Here is a 24,656-nt window from a genome sequence, read left to right on the forward strand (position 1 = left end):
TTTCTAGATTCTAACATAATAGACCAGTCTTGTAGGTACACAGTAAAGGGTATCAGCATGGCCGGGGTGAGGGTTGCATTAGTCACAGGGGGCAATAAAGGAGTTGGGCTAGCTGTGGTCAGGGCCCTGTGCAAGCAGTTCCAGGGAGACGTGTATCTGACAGCCAGGAACCCCAAGCTTGGAGAAGAAGCTGTCAAGGCCCTGAATAAGGAGGGGTTGTCCCCGCTTTTCCATCAGTTGGACGTTACTGACTTGACCAGTATCCGGGCTCTGCGAGATTTCCTGAAGAAGAAGTATGGCGGGCTGGACGTGCTGATCAATAATGCTGGGATTGCATTTAAACGTATGTATTATCAGAGCCTGAAATGCTGCATGCTGGAAACCTGCTATCAGAGCACGCACACATATCATCAGCGAGGACTGACAGGAGAGACCCTAGACCAGGGGCCGCGGCGGACAACCTGCGGCACTCTAGCTGTTGTGAAACTACAATTCCCAGCATGCTCCATTTATTTCTATGAGAGTTCTGAGAAGAGCAGAGCATGTATGCATGTTGGGAGTTGTAGTTTCACAACAGCTGGAGTACAGCAGGTTTCCCTATCCCTGCCCTAGAGGCAAAGGGTTCTGCATTAGGTGGGTGTGTTACATTTTTGCGTCCAAAGTTCGGGTTTGGGTTATCAAAGACTCCCGTTATGGATTCCGCTACCACGGACCATAACGGAATTTGGAATCCATAACGGGATTCTTCAATAACCCGAACTTTAGACGCAGAACTTAAAACACTAGTTAGGTCCTGTAAGGTTACGGCCACATGGTCAGGTTTCGGCACTCCGTTTTGGAAGCCAAAATCAAGAGTGGATCATAAAAGGAGAGAAAGTATAAAGGACAGATGCGACTTCTGTTTTTTGAATTCTCTCCTGATTTTGGCTTCCAAAACTGCACCAAGAAACCTGACGGTGTGGTCGTACTCTTAATACATCAGATCCCCACAGAAAAGATTTATTTCTTTTATTTATATATTTCTTTATTTTACACACTTACATAGCGCAACTATATTGCGCAGCGCTTTACAGACATTAGCATCCAACTGTCCCCAATGGGGCTCACAATCTAAGTTCCCTAGCAGTATGTCTTTGGAGTGTGGGAGGAAACCCACGCAAACACGGGGAGAACATACAAACTCCATGCAGATGTTGTCCTTGGTCAGATTCAAAGGATTCAAATCTAGGACCCCAGCGCTGCAAGGCACTTGTGATTAGGACAAGTCCATTTCTGTGTATGGGGTCGGAATTATAACACAGCGGTGCCAAGCTATCCCCATGTACAGCTGACGCTCCGGAGTCTCGCCTGTCTGTAGTACTGGGTACAGCTAGCTATGTTGTGCAGAGTCCGTCAGTGTGTATATGTGTGTGTGTCACAGAGTGTATTTGTGTATGTATACATGTATATTTCCTGGACGTCCTACCGCAGCACAGTCACGAATAGGACTTATAAAATTGTGCTGCCTACGGACTTCAGGAAATAAAAATTTCAGGTAAATACATTTTCGGTATATTTGTGTATGTGTCGTAGTGTGTCGCAGTGTATATTTGAGTATGTATACATATGTGTATTTATGTGTGTCACAGTGTATATTTGGGTATGTATACATTGTGAAGCCTCATATACGAAGGAAGGTATGTGTCCCCGAGAATGCTGCAGGAAACATTTTAGAGGGAATGCACCTGAGACGTGCCACCAAGGTACCCGGTCTTGGTGGAGTGGAAGCCACTAGCTAGAGTGTCCACTAAGATAGATAGTGGGACACTGTTGCTAGCTAGTATATTATCTAATTCTGGCCTGGCTTTTTACTAGGAGTAAGCAAAGAGCTGGGTGGGTGCTTACTCCCCACAATCCACTCCACGGTTTATACGTGGCTCATGTCCACGATTGTGTTTTGAAAGTGAGCAGCAGGAAGCAGGGTGTGTCTGTGGAGTGAGAGGCTGCAGATCACACACTGCAAGCCACGTGTAAAGGAAACACTGGCCTGTGGATTGATTACCTGACCCGGCTGCGATCCGGCTGTAACTGAACTGTAAGGGCTCTGGCAGCGGACAGGACCGCAGGGGCAGTATGTGAGTGCATGGTAGGCTGATGGGGGTAGTAGTCGTACTCACGGTTTTGCAGCTCCCTGGGTCGGCGTGCAGTGATAAGGAAGACAGCACTAAATCCTCCGGGGCACTCTCTATTGCAGGGAAGACCAGCCAGATGGAAGTTGAGGTGCCCTTGATGGTAATAAGTACGCTTTGGTGGCTGGGCTCCTGTGTTCGTGACGCCAGCACCGTTAGGTGCAATTTGGAGATGGAGTAGAATGATGAGAGAGGAAGTAGTTCAACCAAACAGGAACTTTACTTGTAAATTGTAATCTTGCAATAAGTATCATCCCATAGTAGCACTTTGTCATACATCAAGATTGTAGAAATGTAGGTAGATTTCCAGCTCAACTGTATACTAGTAATTATCTTACTATAATTGGTTCCTGATCTTGCTCTGGTTACTCAGCCTTTAAATATAGTGTGGATCCTATGTAACTAAATATTTAGCACTCAGCAATTCAGCAATATTCAGTGATTCAGCAACCCAAGGGCGGTCTCCCTCATGGCAGGCAAACTCTCTGCTCTATTCTTTGAAAAGGTTGCACAAGATACAGCAATTATTCTCTTAATCCCCGGAAGGGATCCCTGGAATAGGGTATTACAGTAAATGATCAATAAGTCCTAGTCTTGGACTACAAAGGTTGCAGTAGTAGGGTCCCCTGGGCTAGGCCCAGGAGAACAGAGCCAAGTCTGTCTCCTCTTCTTCTAACTCCTCACTCCTAATTTCTCTCTAACTTCCTGTGGCTGACCTATATAAATGATGTTATAGAGACCTCCAGTGTTGGATGTATGTAATGGATTCATTAGCCTGAAATAGGAATTTAGCAGCTGTGACAAAGGAAATGCATACAATGGCATGAAATGACATATAGCAATTTGGAGTGTTCCCATCCAACTGGAGTGGGACACTACACTATTTCACACGAGCGGATGCCATGCGGGTAATCCGCTGCGTGAAAGAGAGCCAAGCCCCGGTCCGGACAGCAGACACGGAGCATTAACATGATTAATAATGTTCCGTGCCTCTCTGTGACCTTTTTACTACAAAATCACAGTGAGATAAAGTGGTCACTGTGATTTTGTAGTAAAAAGGTCAGAGGCACGGAGCATTATCAATGTGTGTCTGCTGTCCGGAATGGGGCTTGGCTCTCTTTCACGCAGCGGGTTACCCACATAGAATCCGCTCGTGTGAAAGAGCCCTAAGTTGGCTTGAACAAGCAATAAACAGTGTTGAATTGACTTTGTTGTGTCCCTGCCTTTCTTCCAAACTGGTCATAGGAGCCCACCGCATTACATATGGTGAAGGATGCGGGAAGACCAGCAAGGCATACACATTGTTCTCATGTCTGCGATTGAACCAGCAAAGTTCCAACCTAAGCCAGCAGCTGAGATGGAGGAAATACTAAGGCAGCTGGTGCTGGCCAATGTTCAGCAAGAACAGGCCAATGTTCAGCAACAGCAGGCATATGCACAACAGCAAGAGACCAACAGCCTGTTGCTACAGCAGATTGTGACCTTGAGGGAGACACCACCAATGGCGACCCAGCTCCAACCAGCGGCCCGGGATAATGTTCGGTCAGCATTGAGGAAGATGACTCCAGAAGATGACGTGGAGGCCCTTGAACGAACAGCAGAGCGAGAGAATCTGCCATCCGACCAGTGGGCTGAAGTGGTGGCTCAGTTTCTGGTGGGGAATGCACAGAAGGCCTACTTTGACCTCAGCTGTGAGGACGCCCAGAACTCTGGGAGGTTTAAAGGTGAGGTCCTGGCCCGCATGGGGGTCAATACATATGTGCGGGCATTGTACCAGAGTCTCGGCCTGCCAGGTCGCAGGCTTATGATCTGTTGCACCTTGTGAAGAAATGGCTCCAGCCTGACTCTTTGGCCCCAAAGCAGACAATATAGCGGGTGGTGGTGGATTGGTTTGTGAGTACTCTGTCAGTGGCCATTCAGCGTTGGTTAGGTCAGTGGGACCTGGGCAACCTCGACCTTTTGGTCAGCCTGGTCGGGCGGTACATGGCCACCCAGGATTTGGTGCGGGACACTTCTCAAAAACAGGTGACACCCCGACCCCTGGCCCCCCTTATAGAGACTAGGAAAAAGTCCCGATCCCAAGCAGGGGAAAATGCAACCCAATGGCCCATTAAGCATGCCCTGTGGGCTCGTGAAGACACATTTATCCAATGCTAGCGGTGCCAGGGGCCTGGACATAGGGTTGCTAACTGCCCCTTGACCACTGAGCCCATGGACTGCTGGTTTGCACATCGTTCCTCATTCTACGCCAGGCCTGTCTATACCGCAGACACCCTGCTGAGCGCTGGTGAACCTCCCATGTGCCAGGTGTCCATTAACAGGTACCGGATTAACACGCTGTTAGACTCCAGGAGTCTAGTGACCCTAGTGATAAAGAATCTTCCATACAGGGCTATTTTGGGAAGAGACTTGCCCATATTCTGGTCCTTATGAAAGGACAGAGTGCAATCTCTTGCGGAGAATGACTTTTTGGGTCCTGAATCCAAAGACCTCAATTCTTGGGTAGTGGCCATAGGGTTCCCCATCATAGGGCCAGAATGTAACCCTGATAGGTTCCTCCTAGATGTATTGGCCGGTGAGGCCAAAGAGAGAGTGACTGTAATCAATGGGGTAGCCCAACACCCGAGAGAAGAAGCGGTGTTTCCCCATATGGCTGTTTCCCAGGACTTATTGTACCGCATGGACAAGGTCCGACAGGAGGTAGTGGAGCAACTAGTAGTACCACAGCCCTACTGCCAGGCAGTATTAGACTTGGTTCACACACATGTAATGGGTGGTCATCTTGGGGTCAAAAAGACACTAGAGCGTATACTCCAGCGGTTCTTTTGGCCTGGTGTTTATGAAGAGGTTAAGAAGTTTTGTGAGTCGTGTCCAGAGTGTCAGATTACTGCTCCCACAGCGAATTTCCGTAGTTCACTGGTACCTCTTCCCATTATAGAGGTACCTTTTGAGCGGATCGCTATGGATCTTGTGGGGCCCGTGGTAAAGTCAGCCCGGGGCACCAACACATATTAGTGGTGTTGGACTAAGCGACTCAGTATCCGGAGGTCATTTCTCTCCGCCATACCTCAGCCAAACCTATTGCCAGGGAACTATTTGCTATGTTTTGCCGCATTGGGTTGCCCAAAGAGATCCTTACGGATCAACGTACTTCTTTTATGTCCAAAGTGCAAAGGAGTTGTGCAAGCTGCTTCGAATCAAGCAGTTACGCACACCAATGTACCACCCCCAAACAGATGGGCTGGTGGAAAGGTTTAATAAAACCCTAAAGAGTATGTTAAAAAGGGTAGTATCCCAAGATGGGAATGACTGGGATATGTTTCTGCCATATTTGATGTTCGCCATCCGAGAGGTACCCCAGTCCTCAACAGGGTTTTCCCCGTTCGAACTGTTATATGGCAGACATCCGAGAGGCCTGCTGGACATTGCCAAAGAGACATGGGAGCAGGAGCCTACTCCCCATAAGAGTGTAATAGAGCACATTGCAGATATGAAGGAACGGATTGCATCAGTGATATGTGTTTTGATCAAAATATATTGGCTAAGTGTCTCAGATTTAATCATATCAGAGTGAGGACTTTGTCCATAGATAATGCTTGCATCTACTGTATGAACTGCATTTTTACCTTATTTCTGTGATTTCCTTCAATAATATGGCCAGGGGCATCTGTACATTTATATATCATACTGTGCAGGATGTTTTTATCTTTGTTTTTTTCTGTGATTTTTTTTGTCTATGTAGTATTTGCTTGAGGGAGTGTGAATGCGCTCCTATTTTATCTTGGGAGTAGCAATCCTTTGCACTTTTGCCCTTCTTATCTCATAGATCGCCTTGATTAGGTGGTACATATAGGTGTGCCTCCTCCTCCTCCTCCTCCCATTGGTTGCTTGATGCACATGGAGGTGACTAGGAGCAGCACACCATATGTGCGGCGTCTGCGCTCCTGAACATAGAGGCCCAATGGCTTAGATAGGTTTAGCGTAGGACCCACCTGACCTGAGACCACCTTGGCGCTTGGTAGGCGGGCATAGATGTGTTTTGATCATAATATATTGGCTAAATGTCTCAGATTGTATCATATCAGAGTGAGGACTTTGTCCATATATAATGCTTGCATCTACTTTGTGAAGTGCATTGTTACCTTATTTCTGTGATTTCCTTCAATAATATGGCCAGGGACATCCGCACATTTATATATCATATCGTGCAGGATGTTTTTATCTTAGTTTTTTCTGTGATTGTTTTTATAAAATATATCAGCCTGAGCAGAGAAAACCGGAACAGATATATCACGTAAACTTGCTAAAGGCGTGGAAGGACCGAGAATCCCTGTGGGCCACTGAGGCGCTGGTTGGGACTAGTGTAGACCCTCCAACGTCAGTCCCAACAGAGGTCGGAGTAAAAATAGCAGAAATCCTGTCAAAACAACAAAAACGCGAGGTCACGAAGTTAGTGCAGCAGAATACCGATGTCTTTTCAGAAAAGTCGGTTGGTACATCGGTGGTCCAGCGTGACATTGTCACCGAGCCGCGGGTAAGGGTACGAGTGAAACCGTACCGTGCGCCAGAGGCCCGGAGACAAGCCATTACAGAAGAGGTACAGAAGACGCTTAACCTAGGAGTTATCGAGGAATCCAAGAGCGAGTGGGGTAGTCTTATTGTGTTGATTCCAAAGCCGGATGGATTGTTACGATTTTGTAACGATTTCCGGAAATTGAATGAAGTGTCGAAGTTCGACCTTTATCCAATGCCCCAGGTTGACGAGCTGATTGAAAGACTGTGCCAGGCCCAGTACTTCATGACGCTGGATTTAACCAAGGGTTACTGGCAGGTACCTGTGACAGAGTCAGCAAAGGAAAAGATCGCCTTTGTCACACCGGAGGTACTTTACCACTATGTCGTTTTGCCTTTTGCTGACCCATTGAAATGAATGGTTCCATATACAGACTGTATGCAGAACGCAGAAAACGTTTGTGTGAACAAACCCTTAGTCCTTTATGATATAACACTTAACATGTAATAAACTTCTTTTTCTATCTTCCTCAGCCGATGACCCGACCCCCATTGGAACCCAAGCCGAAATCACCCTGAAAACCAACTTTTATGGTGTGAGGGACGTTTACAATGAACTTCTGCCTATCATTAGACCGAATGGTAAGTTGAAATCCCATTTAGATAATTAGTTTTTATAGAAATACACCATTTTTGGGTTGACAACATTTTTGTATGGGTTTTTATTAAACCTACAAGACCGTTTGTCTTCTGCAGCCGGTAGGTATTCCACTACAGTACAGTCTCCCTCTCTCTCCTCTCCTGAACAATCTGGCTTTCGACCAAATCTGAGTTGATCAGTCGAGTATGTAAATGGGAAATGTTCATGACTAGCACTGCATCGGATCTCCAGAGCCAGCACCCCCATCTGTGCCCAGCACCCCCTTCGGACCCTCCACAGTGCCATCTGGCACTAAAAGGTATTTAGGGAAAGGTTAGGGACAGGTTAGGTTAGGCAGGGATATTTAGGGAAAGTTTAGTTGCATCACCCTAAATCGGGTGTCTGGGGTCCAAAGCACAGCTGTGTGACCATAGACCCCCCCCCCCCCCCCAGGGGTGCTGCAGCTTGCCCCCCCACAACTTTATTTGGGGCACAAGCATTTTACAGTATTTTTTTCTGCGTACGCTGACCGTGGCCGGCACTCTTAGCGTCCGGCCACTGTTAGCGCATCGCACACCCCACCGCTAATCAGCTTCGGACGGCTAATCAGCGAGTTTGAAATTATTTTTTTTTATTTGACATTTTTTGCCCTTTTTTAAAAAAAAAATTGTACATTTTTTTTTCTGTTAGGTGCCACCACACACACGCACACCAAATAAAGATTTCCACACACGCACACACACTCCCCTATGGCCCGACGGATGTTCTCTGCCGAGGAGGCATACGCCAACTCCGGAGAGCCCCAGTGAGGACGAGGAAGACCCGACTTTCCTTTTGTCATCCGCGTCCTCCTCATCATCTAGCGATGATGATGAGCCCCCAAGGCGGCGGAGATGCCGCCAGGCAGAGCAAGGGGACCGCCATGCTAGGGACCCTGTGGCCCACACTAGTACGAGCAGCTCTGGGGCTTGTACTAGTTTTCTGGCCCACCAGATAAGTCCACCTGAGCCCCCTACCGGTGAACTTGTCTGGTGTACCCCAGAGCATTTTGAACCTGCGATTCCTGATTTTGTTGGCCAACCAGGAATTCAGATTCGCACAGTGGGCTTCACTGAATATGACTATTTCAGTCTTTTTTTTCAGTGACCACTTTGTGAACCTGATGGTGGAGCAAACGAACCTGTTCGCCCAACAGTTCATTGCTCAACACCCGGGCTCCTTTTTGACTAGGGCCGGTGGCTGGACTCCGGTCAGTGCAGCCGAGATGAGGACTTTTGGGGCCTCGTGCTGCACATGGACCTAGTCAAAAAACCTAGTGTCAGGCATTACTGGAGTGGGGACGTCCTCTACCAGACCCCACTTTACAGTACGGTCATGACACGTACCCGGTTTGAGGCCATCCGGAAATGCCTGCATTATGCAGATAATGCAGCATGTTCCCCCCAAGGTGATCCTGCCTATGACCACCTGTACAAAATCAGGCCGGTCATCGATCACTTTGGGGCCAAATTTTTGGAGGCCTAGGTACCTGGAAGGGAGGTCACGGTTGATGAGTCTCTCATTGCTTTCAAGGGGAGACTCATTTTCCGCCACTAAGTTCCCTCTAAGCGGGCGAGGTATGGCGTGAAGCTGTACAAATTTTGTGAGAGTACCTTAGGGTACACTTACAAGTTTTGTGTGTATGAGGGGCGAGATTCCCGTATTGAACCCCCAGAATGTCCCCCCACTCTGGGTGTTAGCAGGAAACTTGGGACCTTATGCACCCACTTCTAGATAAGGGTTACCACCTTTACGTGGATAACTTTTATACTAGTATCCCTTTGTTCCAGTCCCTCGCCGCCAGTAGGACTGTGCGGAAAAATCAACGCGGCCTCCCTACCTACCCCCTCCAGGTACCTATCCCCAGGGGTGCGACCCGTGCCCTTACCAGTGGAAACCTGTTGCTGGTCAGATATAAGGACAAGAGGGATGTCCTTGTACTGTCTACAATTCACGGTAACGGCATCACCCCTGTCCCTGTGCGAGGTACCGCGGCAACGGTCCTCAAGCCCGATTGTATCGTCGACTACAATCGGTATATGGGAGGAGTTGATCTCTCTGATCAAGTCCTCAAGCCATATAATGCCTTGTGCAAAACCCAGGCATGGTACAAAAAAGTTGCGGTCTACTTGGTACAGGTTGCCTTGTACAACTCTTTTGTGCTGTCCCAGAGCGCTGGCAACACAGGGACATTCCTTCATTTCTATGAGGCAGTCCTCAAGGCCCTGATCTTTTCTGACCGGGAAAGAGCAGGCCGGAGAACCTCGGGAAATGGAGGCGCCCGGATCATCCCTGACCAACACTTTCCAGGTGTGGTCCCCCATACTGGAAAGAAGGGACGGACCCCAAAAAAGTGCAGTGTGTGTCACAGGAGGAGGATACGTGCTCCTTAGTGTGACATGTGCCCCGATCATCCGGGCCTCTGCATTGACAGTTGCTTCAGGGAGTACCACACTTCCATGGAATACTAAATTTATAATCCCCTTCCCCAATTTTAATTTCATTTAGCCACTGACAATCGGAAAAAAACTATGGTTCTCAGACTTGAGATACTTAAAATGAGCCCATACTTAAGATCGGCGAAAAAACTAACTAACTCTTAGACTATGGAGATACTAAAATGTTTTTGTTTTGTTTATAAAAAGATAATATAGTGTAAAACATAAATACATTTTAAAAAGTAGACATATTAGGTATCGCTGCGTCCGTAAGAATCTGCTCTATAAAATACTCCATGACCTAACCCTTCATATGAACATGGTCAAAAAATAAATAAAAACGGTGCCAAACAGCTATTTTTTGTCAAATTTTCCATTTTAATCCGTTTTTTTTCCAGTAACAAAGCAAGGGTTAACAGCCAAACAAAACTTACTATTTATTACCCTGATTGTGCAGTTTACAGAAACACCCCATATGTGGTCGTAAACTGCTGTATAACCAAACGGCAGGGCGCAGAAGGAAAGTAACGGCGTATGGTTCCTGGAAGGCAGATTTTGATGGCCTTTTTTTTGGGCACCATGTCCCATTTGAAGCCCCCTGATGCACCCCTAGAGTAAAAACTCCATAGAATCGACCCCATCTAAGAAACTACACCCCTCAAGGTATTCAAAACTCATTTTACAAACTTTATTAACCCTTTAGGTGTTCCTCAACAGTTTATGGCAAATGGAGATGAAATTTCAGAATTTTTGGTAACCTTGCCTCACAAAAATGTAATATAGAGCAACCAAAAATCATATGTACCCTAAAAATAGTCCCAACAAAACTGCCACCTTATCCTGTAGTTTCCAAAATGGGGTCATGGTGCAAATAAACCAGTCCAGCAAAAGCTGCCTTCCAAAAACCACACGGCGCACCTTTCCCCCTACGCCCTACCGTGTGCCCGTACAGTAGTTTACGACCACATATGGGGTGTTTCTGCAAACTACAGAATCAGGGCAATAAATATAGCGTTTTGTTTGGCTGTTAACCCTTGATTTGTTACTGGGAAAAATTGATTAAAATTGAAAATTTGCCCAAAAATTTAAATGATCAAATTTCATCTCCATTTGTCAATAACTCTTGTGGAACACCTAAAGGGTTAACAAAGTTTGTAAAATCTGTTTTGAATACCTTGAGGGGTGTAGTTTCTTAGATGGAGTCACTTTTATGGAGTTTCTACTCTAGGGGTGCATCAGGGGGCTTCAAATGGGACATGGTGTAAATAAACCAGTCCAGCAAAATCTGCCTTCCAAAAACCACACAGCGCACCTTTCCCTCTACGCCCTACTGTGATTTAGGCCTCTTTCACACGGGCGTCATGTTTTTTGCCCGGATAAGAGCCGGGTGCGTTGCGGGAAAATGCGCAATTTTCCCGCGCGAGTGCAAAACATTGTCATGCGTTTTGCACTCGCGTGAGAAAAATCGCGCATGTTTGGTACCCAAACCCGAACTTCTTCACAGAAGTTCGGGCTTGGGATTAATGTTCTGAAGATTGTATTATTTTCCCTTATAACATGGTTATAAGGGAAAATAATTGCATTCTGACTACAGAATGCATAGTATAATAGTGCTGGAAGGGTTAAAAAAATAAAAAAGTTAACTCACCTTATCCTCTTGTTCGCGTAGTTCGTTCCCGGTCTGCTAGCTGTGTGCTTGGGCTGAATGACCTGTGGTGACGTCAGATCACATGCTCCAATCACATGGTCCATCACCATGGTGAATGAGCATGTGATCTGACGTCATCAAAGGTCCTTTAGCCCAAGCCCACAGCTAGCAAACTACAGACCGGGAACGAACTACGCGAACAAGAGGATAAGGTGAGTTAACTTTTTTATTTTTTTAACCCTTCCAGCACTATTATACTATGCATTCTGTAGTCAGAATGCAATTATTTTCCCTTATAACCATGTTATAAGGGAAAATAATACAGTGAATAGACTGTCACCTAGAACCCATGCGTGAAAATCGCACCGCATCCGCACTTGCTTGCGGATGCTTGCGATTTTCACGCAACCCCATTCACTTCTATGGGGCCTGCGTTGCGTGGATTATCGCACCGCAACGCACAAAGAGGAGCATGCTGCGATTTTCACGCAACGCATAAGTGATGCGTGAAAATCACCGCTCATGTGAACAGCCCCATAGAACTCATGCATCGCACCCGCGCGGAATACTCGCTCGTGTGAAAGGGGCCTTACTGCCACCTTATCCCCTAGTTTCCAAAATGGGGTACATTTTTTGTAGTTTCTACTCTAGGGGTGCATCAGGGGGTCTCCAAATGTGACATGGCAAGTTAAAATTATCCCAGTGAAATCTGCCTTCTAAAAACCATATGGCGTTCCTTTGCTTCTGCGCCCCCCGGCGTGTGGCCATACAGCAGTTTACGACCACATATGGGGTGTTTCTGCAAACTTCAGAATCAGGGCAATAAATATAGCATTTTGTTTGGCTGTTCAACCTTGCTTTGTTACTGGAAATAATGGATTAAAATTGAAAATTTGCCAAAAAATGTAACTTTTATCTCCATTTGCCATTAACTTCTTGTGGAACACCTAAAGGATTAACGACATTTGTAAAATCAGTTTTGAATACCTTGAGGGTGTCGTTTCTAGAATGGGGTAAATTTTGGGTGGTTTCTATTATGTAAGCCTCACAAAGTGACTTCAGACCTGAACTGGTCCTTAAAAAGTGGGTTTTAGAAATTTTGGAAAAATTTCAAGATTTGCTTCTAAACTTCTAAGCCTTGTAACATCCCCAAAAAATAAAATGTCATTCCCAAAATGATCCAAACATAAAGTAGACATATGGGGAATGTAAAGTAATAACAATTTTTGTAGGTATTGCGATGTATTATAGAAGTAGAGAGATTGAAACTTGGAAATTTGCAAATTTCTCCAAATTTTGGGCTAATTTTGTATTTTTTTTTATAAATAAAAATTGTTTTTTTTTTTACTCCATTTTACCAGTGTCATGAAGTACAATATGTGACAAAAAAACAATCTCAGATTCGCCTGGATAAGTCAAAGCGTTTTAAAGTTATCACCACATAAAGTGACACTGGTCAGATTTGCAAAAAATGGCCTGGTCCTTAAGGTGAAATATGGCCATGTCCTTAAGGGGTTAAAGGGGTCGTCTGATTATAGAGAACCCTTTTTAATATGGGAGCTGCTAGTAAACTAGTGATTTCGAGGGAGAAGTTAAGGCCAGCACGTGATTTAGTATTACACACATACATGGACAGGGATTGTCCTAACATGATCAGCTCCAACAGGTTCGGATAATGTGTTGGCCAGACTCATTTGGTAATTTAAAAAAACTTATAGTAAAATTCACTCAGGTATAGATTGTCTAAATTAATGATGATGTAGGAAAAACTAAAGAGCATAATCGAATGGGATCTTTAGTTATAAGATTAGGTGCACTACTGTGGTGGATGCAAACAGTAACATCTGACTAACTCTCACACTGATGTAAAAAATGAGACATTAGCCCGTATATCCTTATATTAAGGATACACCTGAGCGTGGTGTGCAGGCTCAGGTGTGTCCTTAATATAAGGATATACGGGCTAATGTCTCATTTTTTACATCAGTGTGAGGGTTAGTCAGATGTTACTGTTTGCATCCAACACAGTGGTGCACCTAATCTTATAACTATTTATTCTATGTATTATTCCACATCCACACATTTTACCATCTGGTGCAGGATGTCTCTGTGGCACTTGTGGTCTGCTGCGGGCATCCTCCATTGTATGAATTTTTTGCTGGGGATCGCCCTTAGCAACAGACCACAAGCGCAGTATCTGCTCCCCCGAGCATAGGTGCACAAGTGGTAGGCAATTAAAGAGTGCCGTGTTTGTGTGAGGGGAGGCGGGGCTTTATTATTTAAACCTGGCTCTCCTGCCCCCACTTGTCGGTTCGAATGCTTTCGAATCGGCTCGTGGGTTGGTGCCAGAGAAGTGCGTGCGTCACTGGAGAATCGGGTGGTCGGCTGCGTCGGGCTCGTCGCTTCGGTGATTAGGTAGGCAGGGTGGCTGCACACCCGTCTCGCTATGTATAACATGGGGGGCTGCCGAGCGTGCCGCCGGGCCCCAGCCGCGCTGGCGACTGCCCGCACTCCCGATTGCTTCAGGCACCCCGATACAGGCACCCCGATACAGGCACCCCGATCCGCTCCAGGCCCCGCGCCAAGCACCCCTGCTCCCACGTGCAGCATCCCCCAGGCGGGCTCCCCTCATCTGTGGCTCAGCAGCGATGGGTCACACGTCCTTCACATACCCAGAGCAGCGGTCACGCCGGCCGTCGGCTCCTCAGCGCAGCTCACAGGCTTGCTGCGCTCCAGCAGGCCTGGCTTGATAGAGGGCGACACCTACAGGCCCATACTGGTACTGCAGTCCAGGTACAGGGCTCCTTGCTCAGGCACAGTGGCTAGGTACTAAGGCAGGACAAACAAAACAAAAATAAAAATATTATATATTTGGGATATGTTTTAAGGATCAAATATAAAGAGGGCTCCAAAGAGGGGGGCTGACCACGTCACTTTGCGCACGCAGCCGGGCGGCCCGCAAGCCCATACGGCGAGTCAGGGGGTTGGTTCGGGCGCAGTCGCAATAATCCGGTGGACAGCAAAGGAGCGGTGGCAGGAGTGAAGGGTCACCCAGCCACCGTGCGCTCACTCACATGTCTGTCCTTGTTTATTCAGGTCCACAGGTGGTTGGCTAACTTACGATACTGTGGGGTTTGTGGCTGTCATGGCCGCCAGGTGAGTCAGGGGTGGTGCAGGCGTGGGCCAACCCCCTCCTTTTCTCCTGCATAGGCTTGGGGGACGGGGGATGGTGGACTATTATGGCCAGGCCTCTGGCGCATCTCTTACAGGGTGGCGCCTACAATCGTGGCCTTTGGTGGGGGGGAAAGAAGTAAAAAAAAAATTGTATAGATAGGAATGTTGCTTTGCCAGGTCTGTCACGACTACAGACTCCTTATAAAGCCCTGCCACGACTGCAGGCATCAGTCTGTCACGACTACAGACCCGCTCTAAAGCCCTGCCACGACTGCAGGCAACAGTCTGTCACGACTACAGACCCGTTATAAAGCCCTGCCACGACTGCAGGCATCAGTCTGTCACGACTACAGACTCGTTATAAAGTCCTGCCACGACTGCAGGCATCAGTCTGTCACGACTACAGACCCGTTATAAAGCCCTGCCACGACTGCAGGCATCAGTCTGTCACGACTACAGACTCGTTATAAAGTCCTGCCACGACTGCAGGCATCAGTCTGTCACGACTACAGACCCGTTATAAAGCCCTGCCACGACTGCAGGCATCAGTCTGTCACGACTACAGACCCGCTCTAAAGCCCTGCCACGACTGCAGGCACAAATCCGTTACGACTACAGACTCATTATAAAGCCCTGCCACGACTGCAGGCATTAGTCTGTCACGACTACAGACTCGTTATAAAGCCCTGCCACGACTGCAGGCATTAGTCTCATGTCAACAGACTCGTGAGGTAATACTACCACGTCTACAGGCGATGGTCCGTTACCGCTACTCCCGAGGTAGGGTCCCCTCACGACTACAGGGGCCAGTCGGTCACATCCACAGACTCGGTCGCACTCCCGTTGACTACAGGCACTGGGTGGGCATCTACAGGTAGTTGCGTCACGTCTACGCACGCGGGTCAGCCACGGCCTGGGGGGTCAGCCTTCACGGTCACAGGTAGGTCCGGTCAGGCCTCAGTCTCCCAGCGGGTTCCAGTCACAATAACCAGCCCCTAGGGGGGGCACTCCCGCGCCGGCGCATAATGCCAGGGAGCTATGCGGCTCCCCACGCGGCACACGATTCAAACCGGCGGGGGCCGGGGCTCACGGTAAAGGAAGGGCTCCCTCTGATCCGGTGCACATCGCCAGGGAGCGGCGCTGCTCCCCACGCGGTACGAGTGTCCAGTCGGCGGTGGGTCGGCCCTGGCTGAGGGGGGGGGGGGCTCCCCCGCACTGGTGCACTCTGCCAGGGAGCAGCGTGAGCTCCCCACGCGGCTGGGGGTAAAGGTGCAGGACACCGTTTCCCCGCTCCTCATCTTCAATAAAGTCTGGCACGGGCCGCCGTGCCGTTAGGTAGGCAGGGATCGGGGGAAGGAGTACCAGGCTCGGTCAGGGGGAGCAGATCATAGGCGGTGGCTGGCTTCCTGCTGCCGGCCGTACAGAAGGTTCCAAGGGGGTCATTTAGGCACAGGATGTTAGTTAGTCCGTGCAGGTGACCTGCGTTATACCATGCTCTTCATGCTCGTACTCAGAGCTGTGCCCATACTGGAGCTGCGTAAGTGGTTTATAGTTTTAAAAAAAATAAAAATAAAAATAAAAAAATAAATTAAAACCACAATTAGAGTCTTTTCACGCATGGCTTCTCCGTTTTAGGTGTACACATATGACTCCACCATTAGAGTCTCTCACACATGGCTTCTCCGTTTTAGGTGTACACATATGACTCCGCCATTAGAGTCTTTCACGCATGGCTTCTCCGTTTTAGGTTTACACATATGACTCCGCCGTTAGAGGCTCTCACGCATGGCTTCTCCGTTTAGGTGTACACATATGACTCCACCATTAGAGTCTCTCACGCATGGCTTCTCCGTTTTAGGTTTACACATATGACTCCGCCATTAGAGTCTCTCACGCATGGCTTCTCCGTTTTAGGTGTACACATATGACTCCGCCATTAGAGTCTCTCATGCATGTCTTCTCTGTTTTAGGTGTACACATACGACTCCTCCATTAGAGTCTCTCACGCATGGCTTCTCCGTTTTAGGTGTACACATATGACTCCGCCATTAGAGTCTCTCATGCATGTCTTCTCTGTTTTAGGTGTACACATACGACTCCACCATTAGAGTCTCTCACACATGGCTTCTCCGTTTTAGGTTTACACATATAACTCCGCCGTTAGAGGTTCTCACGCATGGCTTCTCCTTTTAGGTTACACATATGACTCCGCCATTAGAGTCTCTCATGCATGGCTTCTCCGTTTTAGGTTTACACATATGACTCCGCCATTAGAGTCTCTCACGCATGGCTTCTCCGTTTTAGTTACACATATGACTCCGCCATCTGAGTCTCACGCATGGCTTCTCCGTTTTAGTTTTACACATATGACTCCGCCATTAGAGTCTCTCGCGCATGGCTTCTCCGCTTTAGGTTTACACAGATGACTCTGCCATTAGAGTCTCTCACGCATGGCTTCTCCTTTTAGGTTACACATATGACTCCGCCATTAGAGTCTCTCACGCACGACTTCTCCGTTTAGGTTTACACATATGACTCCGCCATTAGTCTCTCATGCATGGCTTCTCCGTTTAGGTTACACATATGACTCCGCCATTAGAGTCTCTCGCGCATGGCTTCTCAGTTTTAGGTTTACACATATGACTCTGCCATTAGAGTCTCACGCATGGCTTCTCCGTTTTAGTTTTACACATATGACTCCGCCATTAGTCTCTCATGCATGGCTTCTCCGTTTAGGTTACACATATGACTCCGCCATTAGAGTCTCTCGCGCATGGCTTCTCCGTTTAGGTTACACATATGACTCCGCCATTAGAGTCTCTCGCGCATGGCTTCTCCGCTTTAGGTTTACACAGATGACTCTGCCATTAGAGTCTCTCACACATGGCTTCTCCGTTTAGGTTACACATATGACTCCGCCATTAGTCTCTCATGCATGGCTTCTCCGTTTAGGTTACACATATGACTCCGCCATTAGAGTCTCTTGCGCATGGCTTCTCCGCTTTAGGTTTACACAGATGACTCTGCCATTAGAGTCTCTCACACATGGCTTCTCCGTTTAGGTTTACACATATGACTCCGCCATTAGTCTCTCATGCATGGCTTCTCCGTTTAGGTTACACATATGACTCCGCCATTAGAGTCTCTCGCGCATGGCTTCTCAGTTTTAGGTTTACACATATGACTCTGCCATTAGAGTCTCACGCATGGCTTCTCCGTTTAAAAAAAAATAAAAAAAATAAAAAATAAAAATTCCACTTTTTCTTTCAGGTTTGTCCAGGGGCAGATCGGTTGCCAATGCTAGACTGACTAGTCTCTCATCTCACCATAGCTAACAGACTGATGGCCAATTCCTTGGCCAGTAATACCCTGAGTGCTTACAAGACAGCTTGGCGCCTGTTTCAGAAATATGAACACCTACCCCCGACTATCACTCACCTATTGGGCTTCGTCGGGTTTTTGCCACTCTCAATTAAACCTGTCCTATAGCACTGTTAACTATACCTGGCAGGTATTCAGCACATTCGGGTTTAGTTAACAGGTTCAGGGGTCGATCCTCTCTCGATCACAGGACATTCCTTCCACAGGGGCGCAGCAGCTGCGGCGTCCATGCATAAGGTACCAGTACATGTAATCAAACGGTTGGGTCGTTGGAGTTCCGCGTGTTCCATGCGTTATATCCCGGATCCTTAATACAAAATGTCACTGGCTTTCCGAGTTTTGGTTTTGTAGTTTCTGTTATCAAAGTCTTTCAAAACTCCTATGCATGGTTCTTTTGGCCCCTTTAGGCTACCCTTCGATAAGCAGTTCCGGCATAACTCTGCTGCTTCTAGGTAGGGGGGGGGGGAATATAGGCTTAGGTAGGGGACCCTCTCGTAATGAGCCGATCCGAGCACAAGTGGTAGGCAATTAAAGAGTGCCGTGTTTGTGTGAGGGGAGGCGGGGCTTTAATTATTTAAACCTGGCTCTCCTGCCCCCACTTGTCGGTTCGAATGCTTTCGACCCACCCAGAAGCCCTCCCTTCTTCTCAGGACTCATCATTGGTGTGGCCCCCTTTAGGCTACCCTTCGATAAGCAGTTCCGGCATAACTCTGCTGCTTCTAGGTAGGGGGGGGGGGGAATATAGGCTTAGGTAGGGGACCCTCTCGTAATGAGCCGATCCGAGCACAACTGCATTTGGGGTTGAGCATTTCCTGCCTTTTGAGACCACGTATTTTTGTCATTTAAAGCGAATGGGATCTTTATGTCCATGACTGTCTGTATTGTGGAGTATCTGCCATGAGTCCATCAACTACTAAACCCTTTACCAGTGGCATACCTTCAGTGGAGGCAGACATGACAACGGCTACGGAGCTGAACTCCTTCTTCCTTTCTTGACATTTTCATGCAGTGACCACTATGGGAAGCTCAGTGCAAAGAGATTATTTCATCTTCCATTCTGGTAAATGATAACTGTATATCTTCCTATACACTGAGCTCCCCCTAGTGGTGGCTGCGGGCAGCCAGCTTTATAATAGAAGGGAAACCGGAGATTTATCAGTGTATTTATGCCAGTTGTCTGATGTGAATACATTGAGAAATATGCTTTTCAGAATTAGCGCCATATTTACAAAGCACCTATTTCACTTTTTCCGACAAAGAAGTGAGGGCGACTTTTTTATCACTTTTTTTTTATTAAATTTCTTCTGCTTAATGAAAATAAGGGAAAGTTGTCAGAAAGCTGGGGCATTGCACTTTGTGTTGCCTGGGGAGGGATTGTTGCATCTGTACTGGGACAGGGGGCCTATACTAAAATTAGCTATAGGGCCCTATGAGATCTGTGTACGTCCCTGCCCCTTACCACTCCGTGATGTACTATTAGTTAATGCTCTGTACTAGTATGACATTTGATGTCGCGGGAGCTGGGCCCACACCATTGATTGGAGTCCCATTATGGATATTATACATCCAGCTCTCACTGCCAGGATCAGAGATTACACTGATCTCGGCAGTTTAACTTCTCAGCTGCCGCTACCAATGTCAATCATGTCATCTGAGCGGCTAGACAGACGGAGGGAGCTTCTTTTGTTTTTCAATCAGCACCCTATAAATGTAGTTTCAGGCTTTTAAGTAGCTGGAATGGCTGGAAGGGGCCTTCTGAAAGACCCAAGTCCTGCCATGTCCCAGCTGTCAGAATCTCTATGCCTGTAATACAGAACTGTATAGTAAAAGTGATCAAAAGATCGCAGGTTCAAGTTCACGTAAAAAAAAAAAAATGTATAAAGTATTATTGCATCCAAAACAACCCGATCTAAGGCTACTTTCACACTTGCGGCAGAGTAATCCGGCAAGCAGTTCCATCGCCGGAACTGCCTGTCGGATCCGGCAAAACGTATGCCAACTGATGGCATTAGTAAGACTGATCAGGATCCTGATCAGTCTTAAAAATGCCTGATCAGTCACAAAAATGCATTGAAATGCCGGATCCGTCTTTCCGGTGTCATCCGGCAAAACGGATCCAGCATTTATTTTTTTCACCTTTTTTTAGGTCTGCGCATGCCGGATCCGGCATTCAGGCAAGTCTTAATTTTTTTTCCCCCGGAGATAAAACCGTAGCATGCTGCGGTTTTATCTTTTGCCTGATCAGTAAAAATAACTGAACTGGAGACATCCTGATGCATCCTGAATGGATTGCTCTCCATTCTGAATGCATGGGGATATTCCTGATCAGTTCTTTTCCGGCATTGAGCCCTTTTGAAAGAACTCGGTGCCGGAAAAGAAAAACGCTAGTGTGAAAGTACCCTAAGGCACACGGGTTGCTGTTTTTGAATAAAAAATTGTCAAAAGTTCCCATGTATCCCAAAATGGTATTATTATTATTTATTATTAAAGTGCCATTCATTCCATAGCGCTGTACATATGATAAGGGGTATACATACAAAAACCAGACAATTGCACTAATCATAAACAAGACGAGTTACAAACTGGTACAGAAGGAGAGAGGGCCCTGCCCGTGAGGGCTTACAATCTACATGGTATGGGAGAAGGACACAGTAGGTGCGGGTGAAGTTGGTCATGGCGGTATAGAGGCAGCAGGGTCACTGGTTGGAGGCTTGTCTGAAGAGGTGGGTTTTCAGGTTTCTTTTGAAGGATTCCACTGTAGGTGGGGGGATGCACAGGAGAAATCTTGGAGGCGATTGTGGGAAGAGGTGATAAGAGGAGAGGAGAGAAGGAGGTCTTGTGAGGATCGGAGAGTGCGTGTGGGGGTGTATCGGGAAAGTAGCTCAGAGATGTAGGGAGGGGACAGGTTGTGGACGGCCTTGTATGTATTTGTTAGTATTTTTAACTGAATTCGCTGAGCAATGGGGAGCCAGTGAAGGGATTGGCAGAGGGGAGAGGCAGAGGAGTAATAGGGTGGGAGGTTGACTAGTCGGGCAGCAGAGTTGAGGATAGATTGGAGGGGTGCGAGAGTGCTAGATGGAAGGCCACAGAGGAGAATGGTGCAGTAGTCTAGGCGGGAGATGATGAAGGCATGTACAAGCATTTTCGCAGATTCAAAGTTAAGGAAAGCGCGGATGCGGGAGATGTTTTTGAGTTGGAGGCGGCAGGTGGTGGAAAGGGCTTGGATGTGCGGTCTGAAGGAGAGGGCAGAATCCAAGGTCACTCCAAGGCAGCGGACTTGGTTGACCGGGGATAGTGTGCAGCCATTGATCGGGATACGTACAGTCATGTGAAAAAATTAGGACACCCTTTGAAAGCATGTGGTTTTTTGTAACATTTTTAATAAAAGGTTATTTCATCTCCGTTTCAACAATACAGAGAGATTAAAGTAATCCAACTAAACAAAGAAAACTGAAGAAAAGTCTTTTCAAGATCTTCTGTAAATGTCATTCTACAAAAATGCCTATTCTAACTGAGGAAAAAGATAGGACACCCTCACATGTATTCCCTCTTAAATTGGCTCAGATCTCACACAGGTATATCACACCAGGTGCACATAATTAGTAGATCGTTACTCTGCATGTTGAATGAGGCTTGCCCTATTTAAACCTCAGACATTTAGTTTGGTGTGCTCCTGACTGTTGAAGTGAGAGTGAGCACCATGGTGAGAGCAAAAGAGCTGTCAGAGGACTTCAGAAAAAAGATTGTAGCAGCCTATGAGTCTGGGAAGGGATTTAAAAAGATCTCAAAAGATTTTGAAATCAGCCATTCCACTGTCCGGAAGATAGTCTACAAGTGGAGGGCTTTCAAAACAACTGCCAACATGCCCAGGACTGGTCGCCCCAGCAAGTTCACCCCAAGAGCAGACCGCAAGATGCTAAAAGAGGTCTCCAAAAACCCTAAAGTGTCATCTCGAGAACTACAGCAGGCTCTGGCTACTGTTGATGTAGAAGTACATGCCTCTACAATCAGAAAGAGACTGTACAAGTTTAACTTGCATGGGAGGTGTGCAAGGAGGAAACCTTTGCTTTCCAAGAGAAACATCGAGGCCAGACTGACATTTGCCAGATATAAAGTTGACAAAGACCAGGACTTCTGGAATAATGTTCTTTGGACAGATGAGTCCAAAATTGAATTATTTGGACACAACAGCAGAGGACATGTTTGGCGTAAACCAAACACAGCATTCCAAGAAAAGAACCTCATACCAACTGTGAAGCATGGAGGTGGAAGTGTCATGGTTTGGGGCTGCTTTGCTGCAGCAGGACCTGGTCAGCTCACCATCATAGAATCCACGATGAATTCTACTGTGTATCAGAAGGTGCTTGAAGAACATGTGAGACCATCAGTTAGAAAATTAAAGCTGAAGCGGAACTGGACCATGCAACATGACAATGACCCAAAACATACTAGTAAATCAACCAAAGATTGGCTGAAAAAGAAGAAATGGAGAGTCCTGGAATGGCCAAGTCAAAGTCCAGATTTGAATCCCATTGAGATGCTGTGGGGTGACTTGAAAAGGGCTGTACGTGCAAGAAACCCCTCAAACATCTCACAGCTGAAAAAGTTCTGCATTGAGGAGTGGGGTAAAATTTCCTCAGACCGATGTCGAAGACTGGTAGATGGCTACAAGAACCGTCTCACTGCAGTTATTTCAGCCAAAGGAGGTAACACTCGCTATTAGGGGCAAGGGTGTCCTATCTTTTTCCTCAGTTAGAATAGGCATTTTTGTAGAATGACATTTACAGAAGATCTTGAAAAGACTTTTCTTCAGTTTTCTTTGTTTAGTTGGATTACTTTAATCTCTCTGTATTGTTGAAACGGAGATGAAATAACCTTTTATTAAAAATGTTACAAAAAACCACATGCTTTCAAAGGGTGTCCTAATTTTTTCACATGACTGTAGGTCTGTTGGGGGCGTTGAGCAAGATGGGGGAAAGATGATAAACTCTGTTTTATCCATGTTAAGTTTTAGAAAGCGAGAGTTTAGAGAGCAATAAAACTACAGCCCGCCCCAGAAAAAGGAAGCTCTCACACAGCTCCATCTACAGAAAAATAAAAAATAAGTTATGGTAAAACAAAACATAATACCGACCCGCAGAATAAATTAACATGTCATTTTTACTGCGTAGTAAAAACCTTAAAGATAATGGTGGAATTGCCTTGTTTTTTTCCACACCAAAAAATGTTTGAAAGTTACACAATTCCCCTAATGTACCCCAATGTGGTGTTATTAAAAAATGCAACTTGCCCTGCATAAAACAAGCTCATATAAAGCTATGTTGACAGAAAATTTTAGAAATGCAGAGATCGTAAAGCTGAAAAAAATCTCTTAAATACCAAACTAGACTGCACCCTTTAGAGGCTAATATCTCTCTACTGTATATTTCTCCATAGGAAGAGTGGTTAATGTGTCAAGTATTTTTGGCAACATATCCCTTCCAAAGTGCAGCCCTGAACTTCAGGAGAAGTTTCGCAATGACGCGATCACAGAGGACGAGCTGGTGAAGCTGATGGAGAAATTTCATGAAGATGCCAAGAGCGGAGCCCATCTAGAAAGGGGCTGGCCAACCCTTCATTCCGCTTATGGGGTGTCCAAAATTGGAGTAACAGTGCTGTCCAAAATTCAAGCTCGTCAACTAAAGCAGACCAGGAAAGGAGATGGCATTATCGTCAATGCCTGCTGCCCCGGGTGGGTGAAGACTGATCTGGCAGGTCCAGATGCCCCCAAGACACCAGATGAAGGTGCTGTGACCCCAGTATATTTGGCTCTCCTCCCAACTTCAGCAGATTCACCCTACGGGGAGATGGTCAGTGAAAAGAAAGTCATCCCCTGGTAGATGTAAAATCCCTGTGAATTTATGTCAGATGTATTTTTTCATGTAAAAATAAACTATGAGGTAACCTAAAATGTCTAATTTGTTTACTTTACTGATTTTGTATGGTGGCACAAAGTAGACTGTGAGATCCCTCCAGTGCAGTAGGAACCGAAAGTCACCATACCAGCTTATGTAATGCTCCGGAGAGGCATTACCACTCCGCACCCCGCTACTGTCTCCTATGGGCTAACACAGTGTCATCTTAAGCATTTATTGCAGGTCCTATACAATGTGCACTGCTATTCCTATGTAACTGTTATTGTTCATGTAATGTACCTGGTTCACCAGAAGGCCCTGTGCCCTTGTTGCTTCACTGCAACTGGCGTCACGAAAAACATTTGCTTTAAAGGGAGTCTGTCACCACCATATGGCCATATACAGTGCTTACATTGACAGGTTGCCTGTGATTGGGTTCTAGTCCTCAGATTGCCTCACTAGCCTTAAAGGGGTTCTGCAGTTTGTTTAAACTGATGATATATCCTCTGGATAGATCATCAGCATCTGATCGGTGGGTGTCCGACACCCGGGACCCCAGCCGATCAGCTGTTTGAGAAGGCAGCGGCGCTCCAGGAGCGCCGCGGCCTTCTCACTGTTTACCGCAGGCCCAGTGACGTCCCAACTAGTATCAACTGGCCTGGGCGCGGCTAAGCTCCATTCAAGTGAACAGAGCTTAGCCGCGCCCAGGCCAGTTGATATTAGTCGTGACGTCACTGGGCCTGCGGTAAACAGTGAGAAGGC

General features: G+C 46.8%; 1 protein-coding gene across 1 annotated transcript; it reads left to right on the plus strand.

The window, feature by feature from the left end:
* On the plus strand, positions 1-23,950 carry LOC122933039 (carbonyl reductase [NADPH] 1-like). Its single transcript, XM_044287776.1, has 3 exons — positions 1-343; positions 7,215-7,322; positions 23,437-23,950. Exons 1-3 carry the CDS (start codon positions 58-60, stop codon positions 23,877-23,879), a joined length of 837 nt encoding a protein of 278 aa, XP_044143711.1. The 5' UTR covers positions 1-57; the 3' UTR covers positions 23,880-23,950.
* The last annotated feature ends 706 nt before the right edge of the window (positions 23,951-24,656 follow it).

The sequence above is a fragment of the Bufo gargarizans genome, chromosome 3, assembly GCF_014858855.1.
Source record: "Bufo gargarizans isolate SCDJY-AF-19 chromosome 3, ASM1485885v1, whole genome shotgun sequence".
NCBI lineage: Eukaryota > Metazoa > Chordata > Amphibia > Anura > Bufonidae > Bufo > Bufo gargarizans.